Source organism: Rhinolophus sinicus, chromosome 16, assembly GCF_057876585.1.
Source record: "Rhinolophus sinicus isolate RSI-liver-muscle chromosome 16, RSI-T2T, whole genome shotgun sequence".
Taxonomy (NCBI): domain Eukaryota; kingdom Metazoa; phylum Chordata; class Mammalia; order Chiroptera; family Rhinolophidae; genus Rhinolophus; species Rhinolophus sinicus.
Genome location: NC_142516.1, coordinates 140,684,949 through 140,705,979, shown reverse-complemented (window position 1 = coordinate 140,705,979; position 21,031 = coordinate 140,684,949). Strand labels below are relative to the sequence as shown.

The 21,031-nt window shown below is 37.4% G+C and overlaps 1 protein-coding gene across 3 annotated transcripts in view; it reads left to right on the top strand.

Annotated features, from left to right (window-relative positions):
* MYO16 (myosin XVI) overlaps positions 1-21,031 on the top strand; it is a 548,145-nt gene that overhangs the window by 387,283 nt on the left and 139,831 nt on the right. For all 3 annotated transcript variants that reach the window (XM_019731063.3, XM_074329516.2, XM_019731062.3), the window contains 2 exons: positions 15,412-15,487; positions 20,515-20,690. In XM_019731063.3, the coding sequence (XP_019586622.3) occupies positions 15,412-15,487; positions 20,515-20,690 (252 nt within the window). The remainder of the gene's footprint in view (positions 1-15,411; positions 15,488-20,514; positions 20,691-21,031) is intronic.

Below are 21,031 nucleotides of genomic sequence, written 5' to 3'. Positions count from 1 at the left end.
TAACAAAGTCCCAAACACTGGGTGTCCTACAACAGCAGAAATTTAGTCCCTCACAGTTCTGGAGGCCAGATTCCAAGATCAGTTGTCAGCTGGGTTGGTTCCTTCTGCAGGCTCTGAGAGGAATCTGTTCCCAGCCACTCTTCAAGCTTCTGGTGGCTGCCAGCCATTGGCATTCCTTGGCTTACACAGAGCACCCCAATCTCTGCCTCCATCTTCACATGCTCTTCTCTCTATATGTGCTCTCTTCTTCTTTAAGGATACCAATCATAGGATTTAAGGTCCACTGTTCCAATTTGACCTCATCTTAATTATTTCTGAAAAGATCTTATTTCTAAATAAGGTCATGTTCTGTGGTTCTGGATGGACATGAATTTTGGGGGTAGACTGTGCAACCCACTACAGCCGAGTAGGACAAAATATCATGTCTCCTTTTCCTCAAGTCCCATATGCTTTTCTCTTTCCACCATGGTATGTGGTGAAGTTTTTAAAGTGTTTATTGCCTATAGCCATCGAATCCTTTTTATGTAGTAGAAAGAGAAGGTGCACTCAGATACGGGGGCGGGGACGGGGGGACGGGGGGGGGTTCTAGTACTAGGACTTTGAGGAGGACACTGGCTCTCAGTTGACATATACATGAAGTTTTTAATTAAGGAGAATATAACTATGAACCTCATAAACTTGTTCTAAACATTAAGTGAGCAAACAATAAATACAAGTCCGATTATTTTGAGAAGTTGAATCAAATAGGTGAGTCATATCTCGCTAACAATAGGTTTCAATGCAGGGATGCTACCGTACTGAGCAACATTTCGAACTCATCAATCACAGATGTTGAAGACCAGAAAAAATTTTGGAGATCTAATCAACTGTCAGTATGCTCACAGGGAGAATACTAGGGACCCAGTTGACTTGCTCACATTATACTAGTAGTCAAACGTCCTTGATTAGTTAAAAACTGTATATTTGTTAATTCTTGTATAGTATAAATATGCTCACATTGCATAAAGCAATGTTTTATAAATCGTGTTAGAATATTTATTTTTGTTTTTCACAATGTTATTAATGTCACTTCACCAGATGATAGGGAAGATGTAACCGCCAGTTATATTATGATATTTCCTTGCTTTTCCTATTGACTTTTTTCCCACTTGAAAGACTTTAGCAGAAGATAAGCACAAAAACTTGAGATACTTCTCTGTCTATAGAAACTATATTCAAAGAGAAAACATTTAGGTCAATGTTTTAACTTATGTTAATGTGACATTCTGTTTTTCGCTGAATATACAGTGTGTTTTAATGATAAGAACTTCTACCCTGATTAAAGAGATTCTTGTAAAAAATTATGTTCTTTACCATTTAGCTTTATGACTAATATTTAATCGTGCATACAGGTGCGTGCAATTTTTCTGCAGATTTTAAAAGATCCTTTCAATATTATTTGCCTGAAGACAAAGCATTGTCTGCAATTTATATACATTATCTGAGATGTAATTTTATGACAGAATAGCCCCCTTATATAATATGCTTGTAGATCTGTCTTTCCGTGGGGAAATTTTGATTGTGTTCATCAGGATTCCTTTTCCATCTCCCTAAACCACATCTCTGTGACGCAGTTGTAATCCCTGTGTTGTTCATGTCTTTCCGCAGGCCTTTATGGGAACTGTATTACTAAAATGTTGCTGATAGAAGTGATGTGGGGAAAGAATGATGTTACTGATTTGTGGCCAGTCTATAACATACCAGATTTTATTTTTTTCCTTCTCCTTGGAAAAGATCTACCCCGATTGTTAAATAAATTAAGTTTGGAATGTATTGGTTTAGATTTATGCTGTTACCCAGATCTCTGAAAAATAGAGATCTTTATCCCATTGGTACTGTAGTACATTCTAGGTGACATACCGGTGAAAGCCAGCCTCTTGGTCCTTAGATATATTTACAAAACATGTATGCAAAACATGTTTCATTTCCCAATTCTACCTGTTTCAGGGATACCTTCTGTAGCTCGTCAACTGGCCTTCACCACCCGAGATTTATGGGAGACACAGTGTGCCCAAGAGGACTCTGAAAGTGAACCTTTAAATCAAAAGAAAAAGGAGCGGGACTAATCAATAAGGAGGCTTCCATTTATTTCTCTTTCTTTTCTCCAGGCAGAATCGCCAGACATAACAACGAAATCTGTCTGGTCGAAGCCAAACTGATACTGTTAAAGGTTATTTGACAAGGATATTTGGACCCACACAGAAAGCTTAATTTACATCTCTATTTGTTCACCTCTTGGGCAGACCTTTAGAAAAGTAAAAATTAACTTCACTAATTTGTTGCTTAAATCAATTTCACCTTTGGCATCCATTTTTGTAGGAGATTTGATAAATGTGTCCTTATCCAGGGTTTGGTTAGGAAGAGAAAATGCAGGCTCTCATTTAGGGAACCTTACTCTTTTTTCATAGATTTAATCTGTTCTCTTCACGGGCTGACAGAAATGTATAAACGAGGAACTTTAGATTTCCTAGAATATTGATATCTTCTTGTTAGTTGATTGTTTTGTTTTTCTTTAAAAAGAACGAATGAGGCCTATTTGTAAATTTCAGATGTGTCAATTTCAATGCAATGTCCATATTTATATTCCAGATATCTAGATAAAGACTTTTAACAATAATGCTACGTGTTCCTAATATCTTTTTTATTAGTATTTATCAACTTAAAGTGAATCAGAATGAAAACAAGCAAAACTATTAGATAAGATCACTTAATGGAAAAGTAAAAAATAGAAGCCTCTACTTATAAATATTGATGCTATAGAGAGATCGGTTTACAACTGCACATGAAATCAAGACTCTTTTCAACAAACCTCAGATAGAAAGATGGAACTAAGTGTGAAAAATTATCAGACCCATTTGTATTCGCTGAAAATGATCTTTTATTTCTTTGGCTAAACTTCAGTCTTTACATATGTTCTGATGCGATATACCCATATTCTAGAGTGTATCTCAGAAGTTTGCATTTTTATCATCTGTTAATCCGGAGCACTTCGTTTCTAGGGATTATATTTTGCATCCTGTAAATAACATTGTGGAAAGAGGAATTATAAATTTGACTGATAAGTGAATTTTGATTTCATAAATATTGATGTTTCACAGAGTCATGTTTGATGTCTTTTCCTAGGAGTTTACCTACAGTCCTGATCCAGTGTTGTCTATAGGATGACTCCCAATTCTGCTATCGAACTATTTCTCCTGTGGGTTTCATACCTGTATATCTAGTTTTTAATATTTCTACTTGGGTGGCATCTTAAAGTTAACAGATCCAGAAGCTAAACTAAACTAAACTCCTTAGCCACCTCCCGAACCCCTCTTACCTCACTTCAAAAAGTAAATAAATAAGTAAAACTGATTTTCCCTATTGGCCCCAGTTTACAAACATTGGTAAAATCAGAAACCCAATTAATTACCAAACACAAGCTACTCTCTCCCCTAGTTATCTCTCGAATCTAAAAAGTTCCCTTCTTATCCCAGTACTCTAGTTCACATCGCCCTCTTTACTCCCTCAGGTTAGTTTAGTAGATAGTCTCCTAACACTAAATGAGGCAATAAGTAGTAATCATCAATAAAGGACTGAATGGATATTTTTACTTAAAGGCATACTAACTACAACTATTTCCTTTATCTTAGTGCTTCTCTGATAACACCGTTCAAAATTAAATGTGATTATTCTCATTCAACTTGTTAATAATAGACCTAAACTAGTGACACTAATGACTGCTTTATCAATTGTTCATAAACCATTCTTTTAAAGATGTTTACCTTTTAGCTTACCTCTCCTTGGTAGAAGAATAAATTTTGCTCTCTCCTTAAAAAATCAGATTTTCCAGATCATTTTAACACTCTTGTTCTTCATGTACCTGGTAGTTGAACATGCACAACTTGGCGGATGTGATCAGGATTCAATTTTACTTCTGGCTCACACTACTTTCTAAAATATATTCAGCAGGGACAGTCCTTTTCTTGTAACCAGATAAAAACTCAGGCAGCTCCAGTGATATTTTTCCAGTAATAGAAAGTTCTTTATTTGCTTTCATAGGAACTCACAGTCTCAATTCAGTAATCAAGAACTTCTAGGACTTTATAATAATCAGAATGACACACGTAACTGAAATTAAGTCCCCTCATGTGTCAACCACAGAGGAGGCGCTGTACAGGGGCCTTGGGTGTCCTGTTTTTTTTCTTTTCTTGTGCTGACTGGTATTGTCACAGTATGGTTTCATGAACACTGTGCCTTTCAATGTTCAGGGCTAACTCTCACCTGAGTGCTTTCACGTGTCCCTGAGACACTCCTCTCCTGGGAACCTTTGACGCCCTTCCCATGACCTAGGCAATGCTGATTTTCTTGGCTGGCTGCTTCCCCAAGGCCCTGGTTTCTGGTATTCATTCCACACAGGCTCTCTTTCCTGGCCTCCATATTCCCAACCCCCACATGTCCTCTTGGGCAGGATGTAACATAGATTTGGCTTATGAACCAAATGAGGAAGCATAACTATATCCTTTGTAGTTCATCAAAAACAAAATATATTCTGTGCCTCCACTTTTAAGAGCTGACACAGAACAGCCCATCCCCCTGCAGCAGGGGCTGTTTCTTTTCTCCATTGTCCTGCCCATTCCTGCTCTCGTGCTTCTTAGTGGGGTCAAACCCCAGTTTGCAATGTCCCCCCAACTAGTAGGACAATGTCAAAGTGAAGAAAGTTTCCTGTGAAGCTTCCTACCTCTTGGCTTAGGGGATGAGGGAAGAAATTATGTAAAAGCAATTATAGCCAAACTCACGTGCTCTATAAAGCAGTCACTATTGTGTATGTACTCAAATTGATATGACAGCAATGGATCAGTAGACCCAGAGATGGAGACTTAGAGAACCCAAATGCAGTAGATGGATGGATGGATGGATGGATGGATGGATGGATGGATGGATGGATGGATGGATGATGGATGGATGGATGATGGATAGATAGAAGGAGATACATGATAAAGAGAGAGAGAGAGAGAGAGAGAGAGAGAGAGAGAGAGACATGCATAAATCAAATATCAGTATTGCCAGAAACACATGTAAGTTACCTGTGCTATAAGCCAGGATATTCTGAAATGCCTATATCGTCATTGAAAGTGGTTTTGTTAGAGAAACTTTAACTTTTAGCACTTCAACCACATGAAAATACAGATTTGCATATCAGAAATACATTAATTATGTGATAATAGCATTGGCTGTTTGGTTTGTCCTTAGCATGTTGCTCTACAATGTAGAGTGTACGTGCTGTAGAGAACTGTCTCATTCTAATGTGGTGCTTGACCTGGAAATCTTAATGGATAATCTCTTAGCTAGGTAAGAGTAAGAGGGAAGAAAAATTAAGGAATATGAAGTCTAAATAGTGAATGTAAGGGAGGCCACAAAAGCTCTCCTAAGACAATAACACCGTGGTTTTGCCACTCAGGCACTTTTTCTGTTTCCTGATTCTGGCCTGAATGAAGAATTGAAGAGTTGTAATATTTATGCTTCTAGCCTGGAATGCAATGCTCTATTGTTTCCATTTCTCCTTTCTCTAACCTGTAAGGCTGTGCATCCCTGCAAGTGTGCTGAGATCCATTCTGCTCTCTCCACATGATTCATTTCATAGGCTTAGATGGTATCTCCTTTCACACTCAGTCTTTCTAGAATGAATAGTTCTTATCACTTTGTCTGTCTTCATCCATCAGCCCTTATAGTCCCTGTGTCATTCTCTTTGCTTTCCTTTATACCTTCCAGAGCTTTGTTATCTTTCTTCAGGTGTTTCGAACAGTGATGAACACAGCATCTATCCCTGTTCATTTGCGAGCTGCAGAGCAGGTAGAAGCATCTCAGCTGTCAGCACCAAGGCAGGAGTAGACAAAAGAAGAAACTGGGAAGGGTGGAAGTTGGTCAGGAACTAGCCTGAAAAAGAAACAGTGCCAAATTTTCAAGAATATTACAGGGAATAGGTTATACAGAACAAGTTGAGGAGACAGACAGGGGACAGTGAGATGACCCAGAGATGTGTCCCCAGTGGAAGCAGCCACCTCCTCTAGGGCTGGAAAGAGGAAGGGAGGACATGGTACTGTTGGACCAGGAGCTAAGGACAGGTGGTAGGAGCCCGAACCAGGGCAGCCTGCCCCGGAAAAACTGAGGCCATGAAGAGTAGGCTATGGAGTCAGGGAGGAGATTCAGCATTTGCTGGGGTGGAAAGGAATTACCAAGCTTCCATCCTCATGCAACCCGCCAGACTTCTGCCAGCACTGCAGCCGCAGCCCTAACTGGAGGGCTAGGTTAGAGACTGTGGAGCAGACAAGGGCAGGGATTCATTGGAGAGCAAATGGTGGAAAAGGGAAAGGCATTACTAAGTAGTGTGCAACCGACTCCAGTTCTTTTGAAAGTGCATGCTTAGACAAAAATAGATTAGATAGAAAGATAGGTAGACAGATAGATAGATAGATAGATAGATAGATAGATAGATAGATAGATAGATAGATAGATGGCAGGGAGGGAGGGAGGGAGGGAGGGAGGAAGAAAGGGAGGAAAGGAAAGGAAATAGGCTATCTCTGGGAAAAGGAATTAGAGATAAATTTTATTTCATTATTTTAGTATTTTACAAATTTTATAAAGGCATATGCATTATATTTTATAAAATATTTTTAGAAGATCGTTCCTAGCTGTTTTCCTTGATTTTTTCCAAACATAGTCTTTTATACTGGATTCAGTGAAGATTATATTTATTAACTTTTGCTATTAGCCACCTCAAAGGCAATTTGAAAATCTACATAGATGGTATCCACTCATGCCCATTTACTATGTCCACATATAGCCAGTTCTCATCCCCTAAAACATACGTTTTATTGATACACTATGCTAATAAAGCCATTAAACTTCAGTGAGAACTGGTCCCAGTTCCACATTAAATTGGATAAATAAGAAACTGAGTTCAGAGAAACTGACTACTCCTGCCCCCACAGTTAACGATCGCAGCTGTGTACCACAGGTGTTTGGTGTTTTTTTTTTTGCTGATAGGTGGAAACTTGAATAAGTACTCTTCTTCATAACTCTTGGTCCATTGCCTCTTCTACTCTAACATACTTTTATTCATTTTATTTTCCTCAAACTTCCAGCACTGTATATGGCAATGTGGGTTGTTTGAAAAATAATGGGTTCTATTGCTATGGTCTTAGATAAAAGTATTTGAAAATTTTCTATAGCTCTTTGCAAAATGCTAACTCTCCAAAGAAAAGTTTAGCCTGAGTATAATCATAATGTAGTCTCATCTTAAACTTATCAGCAATTTAAAAGTATGTCAATATCTGCTCTAATAGTTGTTTTGTACCTAAAATGCCCAGAAAGCGTTTATCCTCTGCAAACTCTGTCCCTGGGCTCCCTTATTCCCTGCCAGCATCACATAGGAGGACAAAATTCACAGAGCATCGTAAATCACTAGTACCTGGAGCCGTGATTCTGAAACTTGAGTGTTTACCAGAATCCACTGGGGAATATATTAAAAATGCAGGTTCCTTGGCTCCAGTCCTATAAATGATGATTAAAGAGGTCTGGGTGAGGTATAAAGTATGTGCGTGTTTATTAAGCACCAGAAAATGTTCTCCTATAGGTAACCTGTGAGGCACATTTTCAGAAACACTGAAGGTATTATTAGACACAGAGTTGGTGATCCGTTTAGCACACATCCCACCACCTCACACCACCCTCTTGCTATGTGCCGGGTACCCGGAGGGGCTGAGACTGCAGACAGAAAGAACACACTGAGTCCCAGCTCTGGCACACCGCAGCACCTTCTTTATCGAGGTCAAATAAGCCAGCTGCTCTTGCTTTCAATTCAGGGAATTAAAATCAGTGATGGTGGAGAGAGTTGTTTCCGTGGAGCTCTCTCACCTTCGGATTTCAGTTTCCTTGGTGATTAGCCAAGCGTGAGCCTGACAGTCTGCTTGTAGAAAGAAAATGCATGTGGCTTGGCATCTCCTAACACTTCTCTTTGTGGACCCAGGAAGCAAGGTATCTTGCTGAATTGTGATTCACAGTCATGGTGAAAGTTTTATACTCCGCTTTTCATATAGAGCTAACATAATTTCTCTTTCAATTATATTTATTTCAGCACTGGAGTGTTACAGCAAGTACTTCCCAAAAAGCGGCGTACTGCTGTGCTCCCTAGTTTATATTGCACTCCTCATTGGCATCCACACTGAAGCATTTAGATGAGCATTGCTAACTGCTGAAACATAAGCAAAATGCTGAATTTCCTTTGGAGTCATTTTATTGAACAGAATCATGCCAAAGGAAATCTTTGAATAAGTGACAATTTCCTTAAAGATTTGTATTGGGCTGTATGAATATAAATTTTTGTATTACATGCATGAGGGACACTGTCACTTATAGCATGAATCCTATCTTCCAAACCTTAAAAGAGAAAAAAAAATAAAGTCTGAGTTTCAGTTATGTAAAGATAGAGGGAAAAAGGAAAGCATTTAACCTGGCCTCTATCTTTTGTGACTTTCATGTTTTTCTTTCATCCCCCAAATAACAAAACAGCCAGAAAAGGAAGGGTAGGGCTGAGAGTAGAGCAGCTGTCCCGAGTGACCTAGAAAGGCCTCTGCCTAAAACCTGCTTCCCGCTGTTCCAGCGGCACCCGTTATGTCCCTCCAGAGTGGCACAGCTGAGAGGACAAACCTTTATCTATTCTTGTGACATTGCAGACTCACAAAACTATAGGTGACATCTAGGATGGATCGAGTTCCTCCTTGGTGATTTTCCTTTCATAGAAATTCCTCTGTCCATTTATCTAGGCTTTCGGGCTCACTTCCCTTTGAATAGCCCAGGAACTCAATGACTTTGTCCCACTAAGTTCTGCATCTACCATGGTTTCTATTCTGTGTAGTGATTGTCCCCTCTGCCTCCTAGAGCCCACTAGCCTCAGTGAGGTCCAGATGCTGAGGTGTAGCTGGCTGATGAATGTGATGTGGTGACCTTTCAGGGAGACTTGCTTTATTTGGAAACAATTCCTTCATAAAGTAATGAATGCATTTTGGCTGATTAATACTCAGGTATAGGATGAGAGTCTATGTGTTGGATAGGCAACCCATTTAGCAGCCTCAAAATAGATGACATACATGACTCATTGAGTCCTTCTCAAGTCAGTAGGGTAAAAAACTTCTAGAGTAGGGCTGCGGGGAAGGGGACCTCTCAGAGGAGGCCTGGTGGGGGATCGTGACTCACTCAGAGGTAACCTGGGCACAGCCCCCCTTTCTCCACACCCAGTCAGAGGAGGCCACTTAGGAAGCAGTAAAGATGCACATCAGTCGCTCCCACCTGCTCACCCTGCAGCCAGGAAAGTGTGACTGGAGGCCCAGCAGAGACCCAGAACTCCTACCCCTGCCCAGCAGTAATGAGAGTTCCCTCTTTTATATCAGAGGAGGTTGAATGGGGAACCTAGACTTCCCCCACCTGGCAGTAATGAGGTCTGTCTCCCCTTCCCTGTTGAGTGGTATCAGGGAGCCAGCAAAAACAAAAGGTTCATTTAGAAACTTCAACACCCTCTTATGGACAAGTGATAGAAAAATCTATGTAGGGAATCAGCAGGGATGTGGAAGAACTCAGCAACACTGTCAACCAACAGGATCTATAGAACACTTAAACCAACAAAAACAGAATATTCTTTTCAGGTACCCAGAGAATATATATCAAAAAAGGCCAGCTACTGGACCATAAATCAAAACTAAACAAAATTAGAAGGATTGAAATTATACAGAGTGACTTGATTACCACAATGGAATTGAACTAGAAATCAACAACAGAAACATAACACAAAGTCTCCAAATAATTGGAAACTAAACAATACCCTTCTGTATAATCCATGGATGAAAAAAGAAGCCTCAAGGGAATTCAAAAAAATATGGTGAACGTAATGAAAATTAAAATACAACATATCAAATCTGTGAGACACAGCTAAAACACTCCTGAGAGGAAAATTTATAACACTAAATCCATACATTAAAAAATAGGAGTGTTTCAAATAATCTAAGCTCCCACCTCAAGAACCTAGAAAAAGGAGAGCAAAATAAAACCAAATCAACAAACAGAAGGCAATAACGAAGAGCAAAAATCAATAGAATTGAAAAAATAGAGAAAAATCAATAAAATCAAAGAGCTGGTTCTTTTAAAATAACCATAAAAATGGCAAACCTCTAATAAGAATGACAAAGAAAAAAAAGACACAAATTACTAATATCAGGAATAAAACAGGAAATATCACTATAGACTACAAACCCTGCAGATATCAAAGAGATCAGAAGGGAATTCTGCAACTAACTATTATATAAAAATTTAACAGTTCAGATTAAATGGAACAATTCCTCAAAAAATACAAACTACCTCAGTTTACCCAATATGAACTAGATAATTTGAAGAGCCCTATAACTATGAAAAAAATGAATTTGTGATTTAACTCTCACCAAAAGGAAAACTTCAGTCCCCGATGGTTTCCCTGGAGAATTCTACCAAATATTTAGAGTAAAATTAACACTAACTTTACATAATCTTTTCTACAAATTAGAAATGAGAATACTTCCTCATTTTATGAAGCTAGTGTTACCCTGACATCAAAACCAGACAAACACCGTATATGCACACAAAGAAAACTGCAGATCAGTATCCCTCATGAATACAGATGCAAAAATACTTTTAAATATTAGCAAACATAATTCAATTATATGTAAAAAGAATTATTCACGATGAATAATTCATTTTCTTTCCTGGGGATGCAAAGCTGGTTCAATGTTTGAAAATCAATCAAGGTAATCCACCACATTAACAGGCTAAAGAAGAAAAAAAATCACATAAACATATCAATTGATGCAGAAAAGGCATTTGATAAAATTCAACATCCGTTCATGATAAAAACACTCAAAAAAATAGGAATAGAGGGGACAGCCTCAGTTTGATAAAGAGCATCTATAAAAATCCAACAGTCAACATTATATTCCATGTTAGAAGACAATGTTTCACTCATAAGATCAGAAGCAAGGCAAGGATGTCTGCTCTCACTACTGTTCGTATTAAACACAGTGCTGGAAGGCATAGTGCTATACAGCAATAAATGAAATAAAAGGCAGACATACTGGAAAAGAAGAAATAAATCTGTATTTGTAGATGACATGATTGTCTATGTGTAAAATCTCAAGAAATCTACCAGAAACAGAGAAAAGACAAAACTCATCTAATAAACGAGCTGATCAGGGTCACAAGATACAGCATGCGTTAGATATAAAGTAATCACTTGTATTTCTATATACTAGCAATGGACACTAAATTAAAAAGACAATAACATTTATGATAGCTCATAAAAATGCAAAGGTATAAATCTAACAAAACAGAGGATCTGTATGCTGAAAACCACAAAATGCTGATGAAAAAAACAAAGATCTAAGTAAAAGTAGATCCATGTCATGTTTATGGATTAGAAGACAACACAATAGACAATGTACTAATAATCCATATAGTAATAGTTCTCCCCAAATTGCTGCACAGGTTTAACGTAATTCCTATCAAAATTACAGTGAAATTATGGTTAGATGTAGACAATATCATTCTAAAACATATGTGGAAAGGGGGAGAAATTAGAATAGTTAAAATAATTTTTATAAGGAAGATAATGTGGGAGGAGTTAGTGTACTTAATTTAAAGTCTTATTATAAAGCTTCAGTAATCAAGACAGAGGTGAAAGGAGAGACATGTAGATGGATGGAAGAGATTAAAGAACCCAGATATAGGCTCATACCAATATGTTCAACTGATTTTGGGGAGGTGAATGTGCCCATAAGTTGGCAACATGGGGGACCCATGTGGTGATGTGCCTGACCCATGAGGTGACTGAATCTTCACTGCATTAATGTCGTTATCCTGGTTTTGATGGTTTTGTAGGATGTTATCACTGGAGGGGACTGGGTAAAGGGTCCACAGGATCTCTCTGTATTATTTCTTACAACTGCATGTGAATCTGAAATTGTCTCAAAATTAAAACTTTAATTAATAATATTTAAAGGTGATGGGAGCAAGTTATATATGAGCATAAATGGGCATGAGTAAATATTATTTATTTATATTTTTAAATTACCTTTAACAAGGCCAATGTGAAACTTCATTAAATTCAAGAAATTATCATGACAGAAAGACAAAATTTGGAATCAGATTGTATTTTATCTTTAAAATGAAAAAACAAAACAAACCACAGCACATATGTGTGGGTGATGTGCATGTATTTCTAAGCTTTGTCCACTGAAAACTCCTGGAAACATTGACTAACCCAATAACAATATATTATTTTGCACTTCTAGGGTCCAGATGGTGATTTATAATTTCAATTTTTCATTAAAGTATATAAATGCCCCTTGAGGAACCACTTGATTCCAGATTTGGGACCAGGGAAAAGAAGACATTATTTGGAATATGTGTTGATATTCCACTAATGCCAATTTTATGTAACACATCCTCAGTCATTTGCATTATTATATCAATTATGATAAAATAACTAAACTATTTGAGTGTCTAATACTTGTGTTGAGCTTTCAACTCAAACCCTGTCAATACTAATGTCGTCCATATCTTATCAATAGGGTCAGAAGCTCTTAAGCTTGGAGGGCCCCTGCAGAACATTATTTAACACATGAAGGAAGACTCAAAGAGCTAAAGTAGTTTGCTTATTATCACAAAAGTAATTAAGGCCACCTGCTTCATGATTCAGTAATTTTATACAAAGTAAATTTTTTTGCTAAACTCTGCTTCCCACCAGCATCAAACTGCCCTCATTGAATGTTTGCACTTGTATGTATGTGTTAAATATCTTTTTCTAGGTAACTTGGCCAGTTGGAATCTCCAAATGGGAAGTTCTGAACTTTAGTTTTAGTGGTAGACTTTCAGATTTTTCTTTAAATATCCAAGTACAACCAGGATGCCATTTATGAGAACTTTCCAAAGCACATGATTTGTATAACGAAAGACTCATCAGCATAATCTTAAATTAAAAAGACCAGCACAATGTTCAGCTATATTTGGTCACAAGACAACAAAACCTTTTTGTTCATTTCACCAAATACAGAGGGTGCCAAAAAAAATGTATACACATTTTAAGCAAGGAAAAAAACTATTAAAATTGTAATACTCAATATATACCAATAACAAAAGATGAATACAAGTGACGTTTGACTTCTGCAATTACAAGAGATGCTCAAAGTGGTTACCATCAGCATCCAGACACTTCTGATTACGGCCAACTACTGCTTGAGCAATGCTGACCAAAGTGTCCACTTGTATACATTTTTTTGACACCCCTGGTATTTATTGAATATGTCTATTGGGCAAGTCATTTGGCTAGATGCTGTAGGGAGACAAAGCTGAACATACCATGGCCACTGCCCTCAATAGCAATTTGACTGCAGGAGTTAGGAGTGGCCATCACAAAACAGGGTGATAACAGCAGCAAAGGCAGACAAGGAATGTGTTTAGAGAAAATCAGGTAGTTCAAGGTGCAGAGTGTGTGTGTGTGTGTGTGTGTGTGTGTGTGTGTGTGTGTGTATGTGTGTGCGTGTGTGTGTTCAAAATAAGCAGATTCCCATGAAAAGAATGCATTAGAATTATAGACTGGAGCCATATGGAGAACTCTTCGCTACAAGATCAGCTCTGGGACATTAAATGATATGCCAGAGTCCACATAGATTCAAAGCGGCTTAGAAGAACGTGTTCTGATTTCTCTTTCGTGGTTTTACTGGCTACTGCTGTCTCTAGTGTAGAAAGATGTAGAGAAGACAAACCTCTAGATTAAGGGTTCTCGACACCAACACTATGGTCATTTGGGGCAGATAATTCTTCACTGTGGAGCTGTGCAGTGCACTGTGGGATGTTTAGTAGCATCTCTACCCACCCACCTCCTCACTTGTGATAAACATAAATGTCTCCAGACACTGGCAGGTATCCCCTGGGGTCACCATCAGCCCGGCTTGAGAACCACTATGCTAGATTATATTAAATTGCTCATATTCAACAGTGTACAATAGGTGACTTAATACATAGCTCACATTTTAATATGGGTAAGCCATGTTGTGGTGCAAGAGAAAACTGAATAATTTGGTTATGTTTTAAGAGCATGTGAAAGTTATTTAGTTTCTTGGCATTGCATCAGCTCAACCAGTCTTCTGATCCAAATTCACATTAGAAACATCTGAAAATCTGTAGGATGTCTTGGGATTTCTATGCCATTTAGGCTTTTGTGACAGTAAAGCATAAAAATTCAGTAAGACTTTATTGTAAGATGACTTGGTCAGGTACTAGAATTCAAACGATGTTTAGGAATCCAGGCTTATTAGGGATTATCTGGCCCTTTTCTAGGTTCCTCTCACTAGCCACTTAGCCTCTTTCTCATAGATTCTTTCCCTGTTTAGTCCCCTCTTGCTGCCAATGAGACAGTCCTCTCTGGGCTGTCTAGTTAAAATTTGCAAAGGAGTGATTATTGCCTTTATTGTTCTGACCGCCCATACTTCTTCATGGGGAATGTATGGTGAAGAGGTGTTAGGCATTGGTCAGCTGCCTCCCTGGGTTCAGTCCTGCCCCACCCAGGGCAACCGACAGCCTATTACCCCTGACCATGGTGCCCTGCCCAAACATGTTTCCACAAGAAGCAGGAGCAGCTGTTGAAATCCATAAGCCTTATAGCGGATGGAACTTCTCAGGACCACACTGGAATTCACATTTAGCTGAGAGTGGGAGAGGCAGTAAAACCGTGTCTCTCTTCCAAGATCCCAGGCCGGGCTGGAATACCAGTAAAAGCAGACCATGAAGGCATTTAAGTGTATACATAAGTAAAGTATGCTGAAGAAAATGGTCCTTTGAATAATCCACAATTATTCAAAGACTTATTTCACATGTTTTCTTTATTATAAAGACTTCAGCTTAATGGTTTTGATCATCCAAAAGAACCTGTTTCAATAGAGACCATTGAAGTGATGAAATTGAAATCACACTTCCTTCCCCCAAATGCCACGGAGTCTTTCTACTTGGTTTAGTGAATTTTCTGAGCAGGTTAGAGTCCTTAAGAATACAAAGGAGTATGTGAACGTGAGTCACTAATCTCACGATCAGAGGAGGGCTTCACAAATGAGAACAGGAGAGGTGTCCCTTATTTAATGTACAGAACGAGGACACACGGGTGAGCGCTTTGAACTTGCATGTAATGTGAGCTCTAAGACCTGAAGACACTTCTTTTATGAATAATTTAAAACTTCCCCTGAGTCAAATTATTCTTTAAAGGAAATTGTTTTCGTGATCGTGTTTCATCATTAGTAATTACGCTATTTTCTTTTATTATAGGTAATGTATGAAATTGTTGGAGCAATTGAAAAAAATAAAGACTCCCTTTCACAGAATCTTCTATTCGTAATGAAAAGTAAGTTTTCCCCGATGGTGGTTAAAATGCCACACATTATTTCTCTGAACGTTGTCCTATAAAATATGCCACCAGCTAAAGGGTAATTGAAATACCTTTTACATTCTAATGCCCAGAAAAATAAAGAATGGATCTTTCCACACTATACATTGGTTACAATTTAATTTGGAGTCTAGTAGAAACCATAATTTAACTAAGCTTTTAGCAGATAGAAATATAAAGCACCTTTAACTCTAGTGTTATGAATATAAAAAAGCTCTTCTGTGAAGACTAATGAAGATGAATATGACTTCCAGAGTTATTTTGGCCATAGCAGGGTGACTTTCATTACTTAAGGTGACTCTGGAGCACACCTAAGGGTGGTATTTTATTCTTGTGTATTTCATATAAAGAAATAATGCTCACACAGTAGACCATATACATGTATATATATACATAGCAACATAAATGTATAGGTTCCATGTACTTAGTGAACTTTAGTCCTTTGTATGCATCTATCCATAATTCTATACTGTATGTAAAACTATATACTACATTTATATATGGCATAAATATATATATATATATATATATATATATATATATATATATATATCCTCTAGTAATTATTTTAATAGCAGTTCTGCAGTGACTCACATTCTCCTAACAACCTTTTCAATGAATTAAAACATATCATCTTCTGTGCTTGATGTTGCTCTAAATGAAGTAGAGTCATTTATCTTTCCCGAGGAAAGAAGCATACGAAAGCCTTTCAGAGAATATTGGGTGTCTTTGAGCTGGAAATAAGACATCCATATCCATTCTGGTTTGAGGAACATTTTTCCCTAAACCAAGCAGCATGGTTGCAATATATTGTTTTTCCCAGGAAATTAATTCTGCTTGCCTCTCAGAACTTAGGATTTTTGTTTGTTGTCTTAATGACTGAAACTAATGATAACAGTATGGACTTGGAATATTATTGCACAGAAGGAAAAACTGAAATAATTGATCTTCTTGATTATCATTAGAAATATCTTATTTCTAGTTTTCAATTATTTGAACTTTATAACGTACTTCCATTTAAGCCATATAGTTTATGAAAACCTAATATAGAGCATATTTTCCAAATGGGTACAGTGCCTTTTTTTCTTTATTTTTGTATTTTATGGTGATAGAATATATATTTAGAATGAGGATATGATAGCTAATGATATTGCAATTCTGCTTATGAGTATTTTAAGAGAGTCTCTAGATTTTAAGTCATTCTTTTGTGTACACTTGCTAACAAATTCCAAGAGGAAAAACAAGTGAGTCTTGTTTTATTCTAAACACCTTAGGCTATAGGCACATTGAGCAAGAGAACAGAATTTAATGTGCCTTTATATGTTTATGCAGTACACAACAAACATGTTCTGTAAAGGGCCAGAGAATAAATACTTTAGGCTTTGTGAGCTGTAAGATCTCTGTTGCAACTATTCAACTCTGCTGTTACAAGGAGAAAGCAGCCCTGCACAATACAAATGGGCATGGCTGTGTTCCAATAAAACTTGATTTACAAAAATAGACAGTGGGTCAGATTTGGCCCATGGAACTCACCCATTTAACATATAAACAAAAAATGCATGGCTGTGATAGTATTTTACCAATCTGTGCAATGTTTTGATGATGTAAATCCTTATTAAAAATGTAATTTATAGATAATAATAATTTTTATTTCCAGGTACCTTGCTAAGTACTTTGAACCCAGTGTCTAATTCAATCCTCGTATCATCAAAAAGCCCCCAGTTAAGGAATGTGGTATTGTCTGTTGTAGGATACATACAAGTATAGCTGTGTCTGTGAGACATCAGGCAGGTGGCTTGGAGATACAGCTCTTGCAGACATGCAGTAAGTGCTCTCATTTGTGCCTGAGATTAGAAATAAAGTCTACTTGATTCAGAAAGAGGAAAAAAATGTCAACATCTAGACTATTAAGTCTGCTTATAAGAATAGGAAAATTTGTGATTTACTGTCAATAATGCTGTTAATTATCGAGTCTTTTTGTCTCTGAGTGTCTCTGCATACCTGCTTGTAAACCCTGGGCACCTGACTTAGCTAAACCTGTATTACTGACAGAAAGACACCTGATGTCATATATATAGACCCCAGCGAGGGATGCTTTCCACTTCAATGTGTACAGTATAGAGTGACATGAAGAAAATGGTGGGCAGTAAGTGACCCTTTATAATAGGAAAGAAAGGCTAAACTGGTCTCTTCACTAGGGCTTCTTTATCAGGTTCTGAGAGGCAAAAGGATGGCAGAATTTCTCTTTTCATGTCCCAAAGAATCTGTTCTCACCTCACATTTGCTCAGCTGTGGTCAGGGCTCTAATGTTAATGTCCCAATGAGTGATGGCATCTTCCTGTGTCAGGATGACACTAGTACTTCTGTATCTTCATGCAGCCTGACCATAAGATTCAGAGAAAGAGAGAAACCTGTCAGTTGCATGTTTGGGGCCATATTTATGTCTAGTGTTCATAGATTACAAAAGACTTTTTTCCCCCGATTATAGGAATAACATGTGGCAATATGTTATTAATCTGTGGTTCCATCTATACGTAGACTTGCTATAAATACAATTTTATTTAAATGGCCACGGTATTATATAGATTTATTGTTTAACTTTATTTTGAAATAATTTTAAACTTAAATAAATTTACAAAATTAGCACAAAGACATCCTATATGCTCTTATCCCAGATTCATTTTTCTTTTTTTTCTCTCACTCACATCCTTCTTCTCTTGCTCTCTCCTCCCTCCCTCCCGTCCTTCTTTCTTTCCTTCTTTCCTTCCTTCTTTCCTTCCTTCCCTCCCTCCATTCCTCACCCTTTCCCTTCCTACTTTCCTCTTTTTCTCCCTCCCTCCCCTTCCCTGTATATGGGTGTGTACATATAGTTTCTGTACCATTTGAGAATAAGTTACATGCATCTTTATGCCTAAACTCTTTGGTAGATACCCTGTGATCGAGGACATTATCTTACAAACATCAATAAATTACTAGAATATTTAACATCCATATGATAATAATGTCTAATCCAGAGTCCCTATAAAACTTTATCATTTAACCTTGATCGCTTCAGGTTTTCCTAATCGAAAGTCGCTGTTGTTTCTTTGATAAGTAATTTGTAAGAAAGTACTTGGAGGCAATGTAAATATTCTCTTCCTCATCAAAATTTCACCCATTGGTTTTGCATCAATGAATGATTCTTACTAAATTAATTATTTTTCTAATGGTTTCAAAATTGTGATTTTTCTAACCCCATTTTTCCATCAACCGTAACATTCTACTAAGATCTCCTCTTTCTAATTAATTAATTAATTATCAACATGGACTCATTGATTCTGTTTGCTTTTCTCCCTGCCCTTTCTAAAAATTTATTGATGCACTATTAGTTGATAACTCTATATAAATTTCAGAGGTACTGCATAATTTGGTATCTGTATACTCTATTGTGTACTCACCACCAAAAGTCGAGTTCTTCTGTTACCATACATTTGACCCCCTCATTTTATTCAATGAATCATAATCCATTACTATCATTATTTTGATGCTGAAATTTCACAAGACATGATCAGTAAGAACCCCTTCAAGCCAGCTCTTGGGTCCTTTTAGCAGGTCCTTATGATTTTTTTTAGCACTTCCTTCCATTTTGGCCTTCCAAGATGTTCTAGGGATTATCTACCTTGCCTCAGATCTAGAATCAGCCTCATATCCAAGAAGCCTTGATTTATTTTAGAGGAGAATAATATTATTAAACACTAAGCCCCAGGGGCTTGATGAGCTCATTTTTACTGGGATGTCATGGTTTTTTGGGCCTTTCAAAACAATAAAATTTAATATATAGATATAGATAATATAGAGATGCTTAGCTATAATACATATTAAGAGTCACAAATTTATGCTTATGCCTCTAATCTCCGTCCAACACCACAGGGCTCCTTTTCGCCCTCTTGAATTATATAATTGTGTAATGCAAGAAGGCAAAAAGGAGCCCTGTGGTGTTAAATAAACAGCTCCCTGTTTATTTATCAATGTAGTGACTTTGCATTGAATGCATTGCTAATAATTATGTTAGCCTGGGCAAGCAAACTAATCTAGGTGTGGAAAAGGTAGAAACTAAACTGCTTTGCTATTAAATATTGCTAACTATCTGATGGGCTAAGCATGACCCTAAAGGATTTATGTACTTATGTCCCATTTTAATCTTGTAGTAATCCTCAAAATAAGTATGGCCATGGTCATTTTATAGAAAAATATATTAAGGCTTAAAAACTGTCTATGTAAAGATATAGGTAACATAAGAAAATTTGCCTTCTAGATCCTTAAACACCATATATAGTTTTCACCATGCTATTTAAATTTATAACCAAAAATCCATTCATTATTGCTCCAATTTCTTTCTGAAGTGTTAAGAAAGGAATATGGGCCCAGAATTATTAGACTTTGTGTAATCTAATATCTAAAATGTATCAGCTTTTACCTTTGCAACTTAATAGGGTCAGAAAAAGAGGCACTTCTCTCACCTAACAGCTGATACAACCAGATGAGATAGTGTCTCCCATAGGTATTTACATACAGCTAAGACAGGTTAGATCCTGGGAAAATGTGTTCCTGGGGAGTTATTTTCCTGGAATGGGGAATTGCTGACAGAACGCATGTCTTCATGACTCGGGCAAGTGCACCACTGAAGTCCCTTAGGTCTGAGCAGGTAAGATTCTGTCCTGATAGCTAGAAGAGTAGTAACATTCAATGAGAGAGAGAAGGACCAAGTGCTCAGGTGGAGGACCATGACTCCTGGCCAAGGGCAAGGTCAAAATTCATCAGACGGAATGATGGATAGTGGGGGGAATAAAATAGGGCAAAGGGAAAGATAGACTCCTCAGTCACCTCTTCCACTCAGAAAGTTTTAGTGGGTAAAGCACTTGGATGAGGAGTGAGTTTAATACAAATAATGATCTTAATGCCACTGACGATATTATTTATTTATTTGTTTGTTTGTTTATACTTAGCTAGTGAAAATGTCGTGATCAATCATTTGTTCCAGTCGAAACTGTCACCAACAGGATCCCTTCTACCTTCCTATCCTTCTTTTAAATTCAGAGGACATAAATCTGCCCTGCTCAGTAAGAGAATGACAGCGTCTTCAATTATCAAAGAAAACCGGAATTACCTAGAACTTAGTAAGGTAGGAATTTGGGGGATTATTGTTGGGTTGTTTTTAAGTGTGCTTGGGACATTTGTTTCGTTTTAAAAAACACAATTCTGAGTACTAATGGAAATAAATTGATACTTTAAGTTCTAAAAATGGAAAGAGAAGGATGCCTACTTGAATTATAACCATGAGAGAGGAGACGGTCAAGTACTGGACAGTGAAAATTCAGTAGCGAATACAGTATTAGTAATTGCCCTGGTTGTCTGTGCAACTTCCGATTTATGTTTCATCTCTGTGACCGTCTTTGTGATGAATGGGAGGCAACTTCAGAGATAGTCGGCTTACAAGTAACTAACTTAGCTCCCTCATTCTGT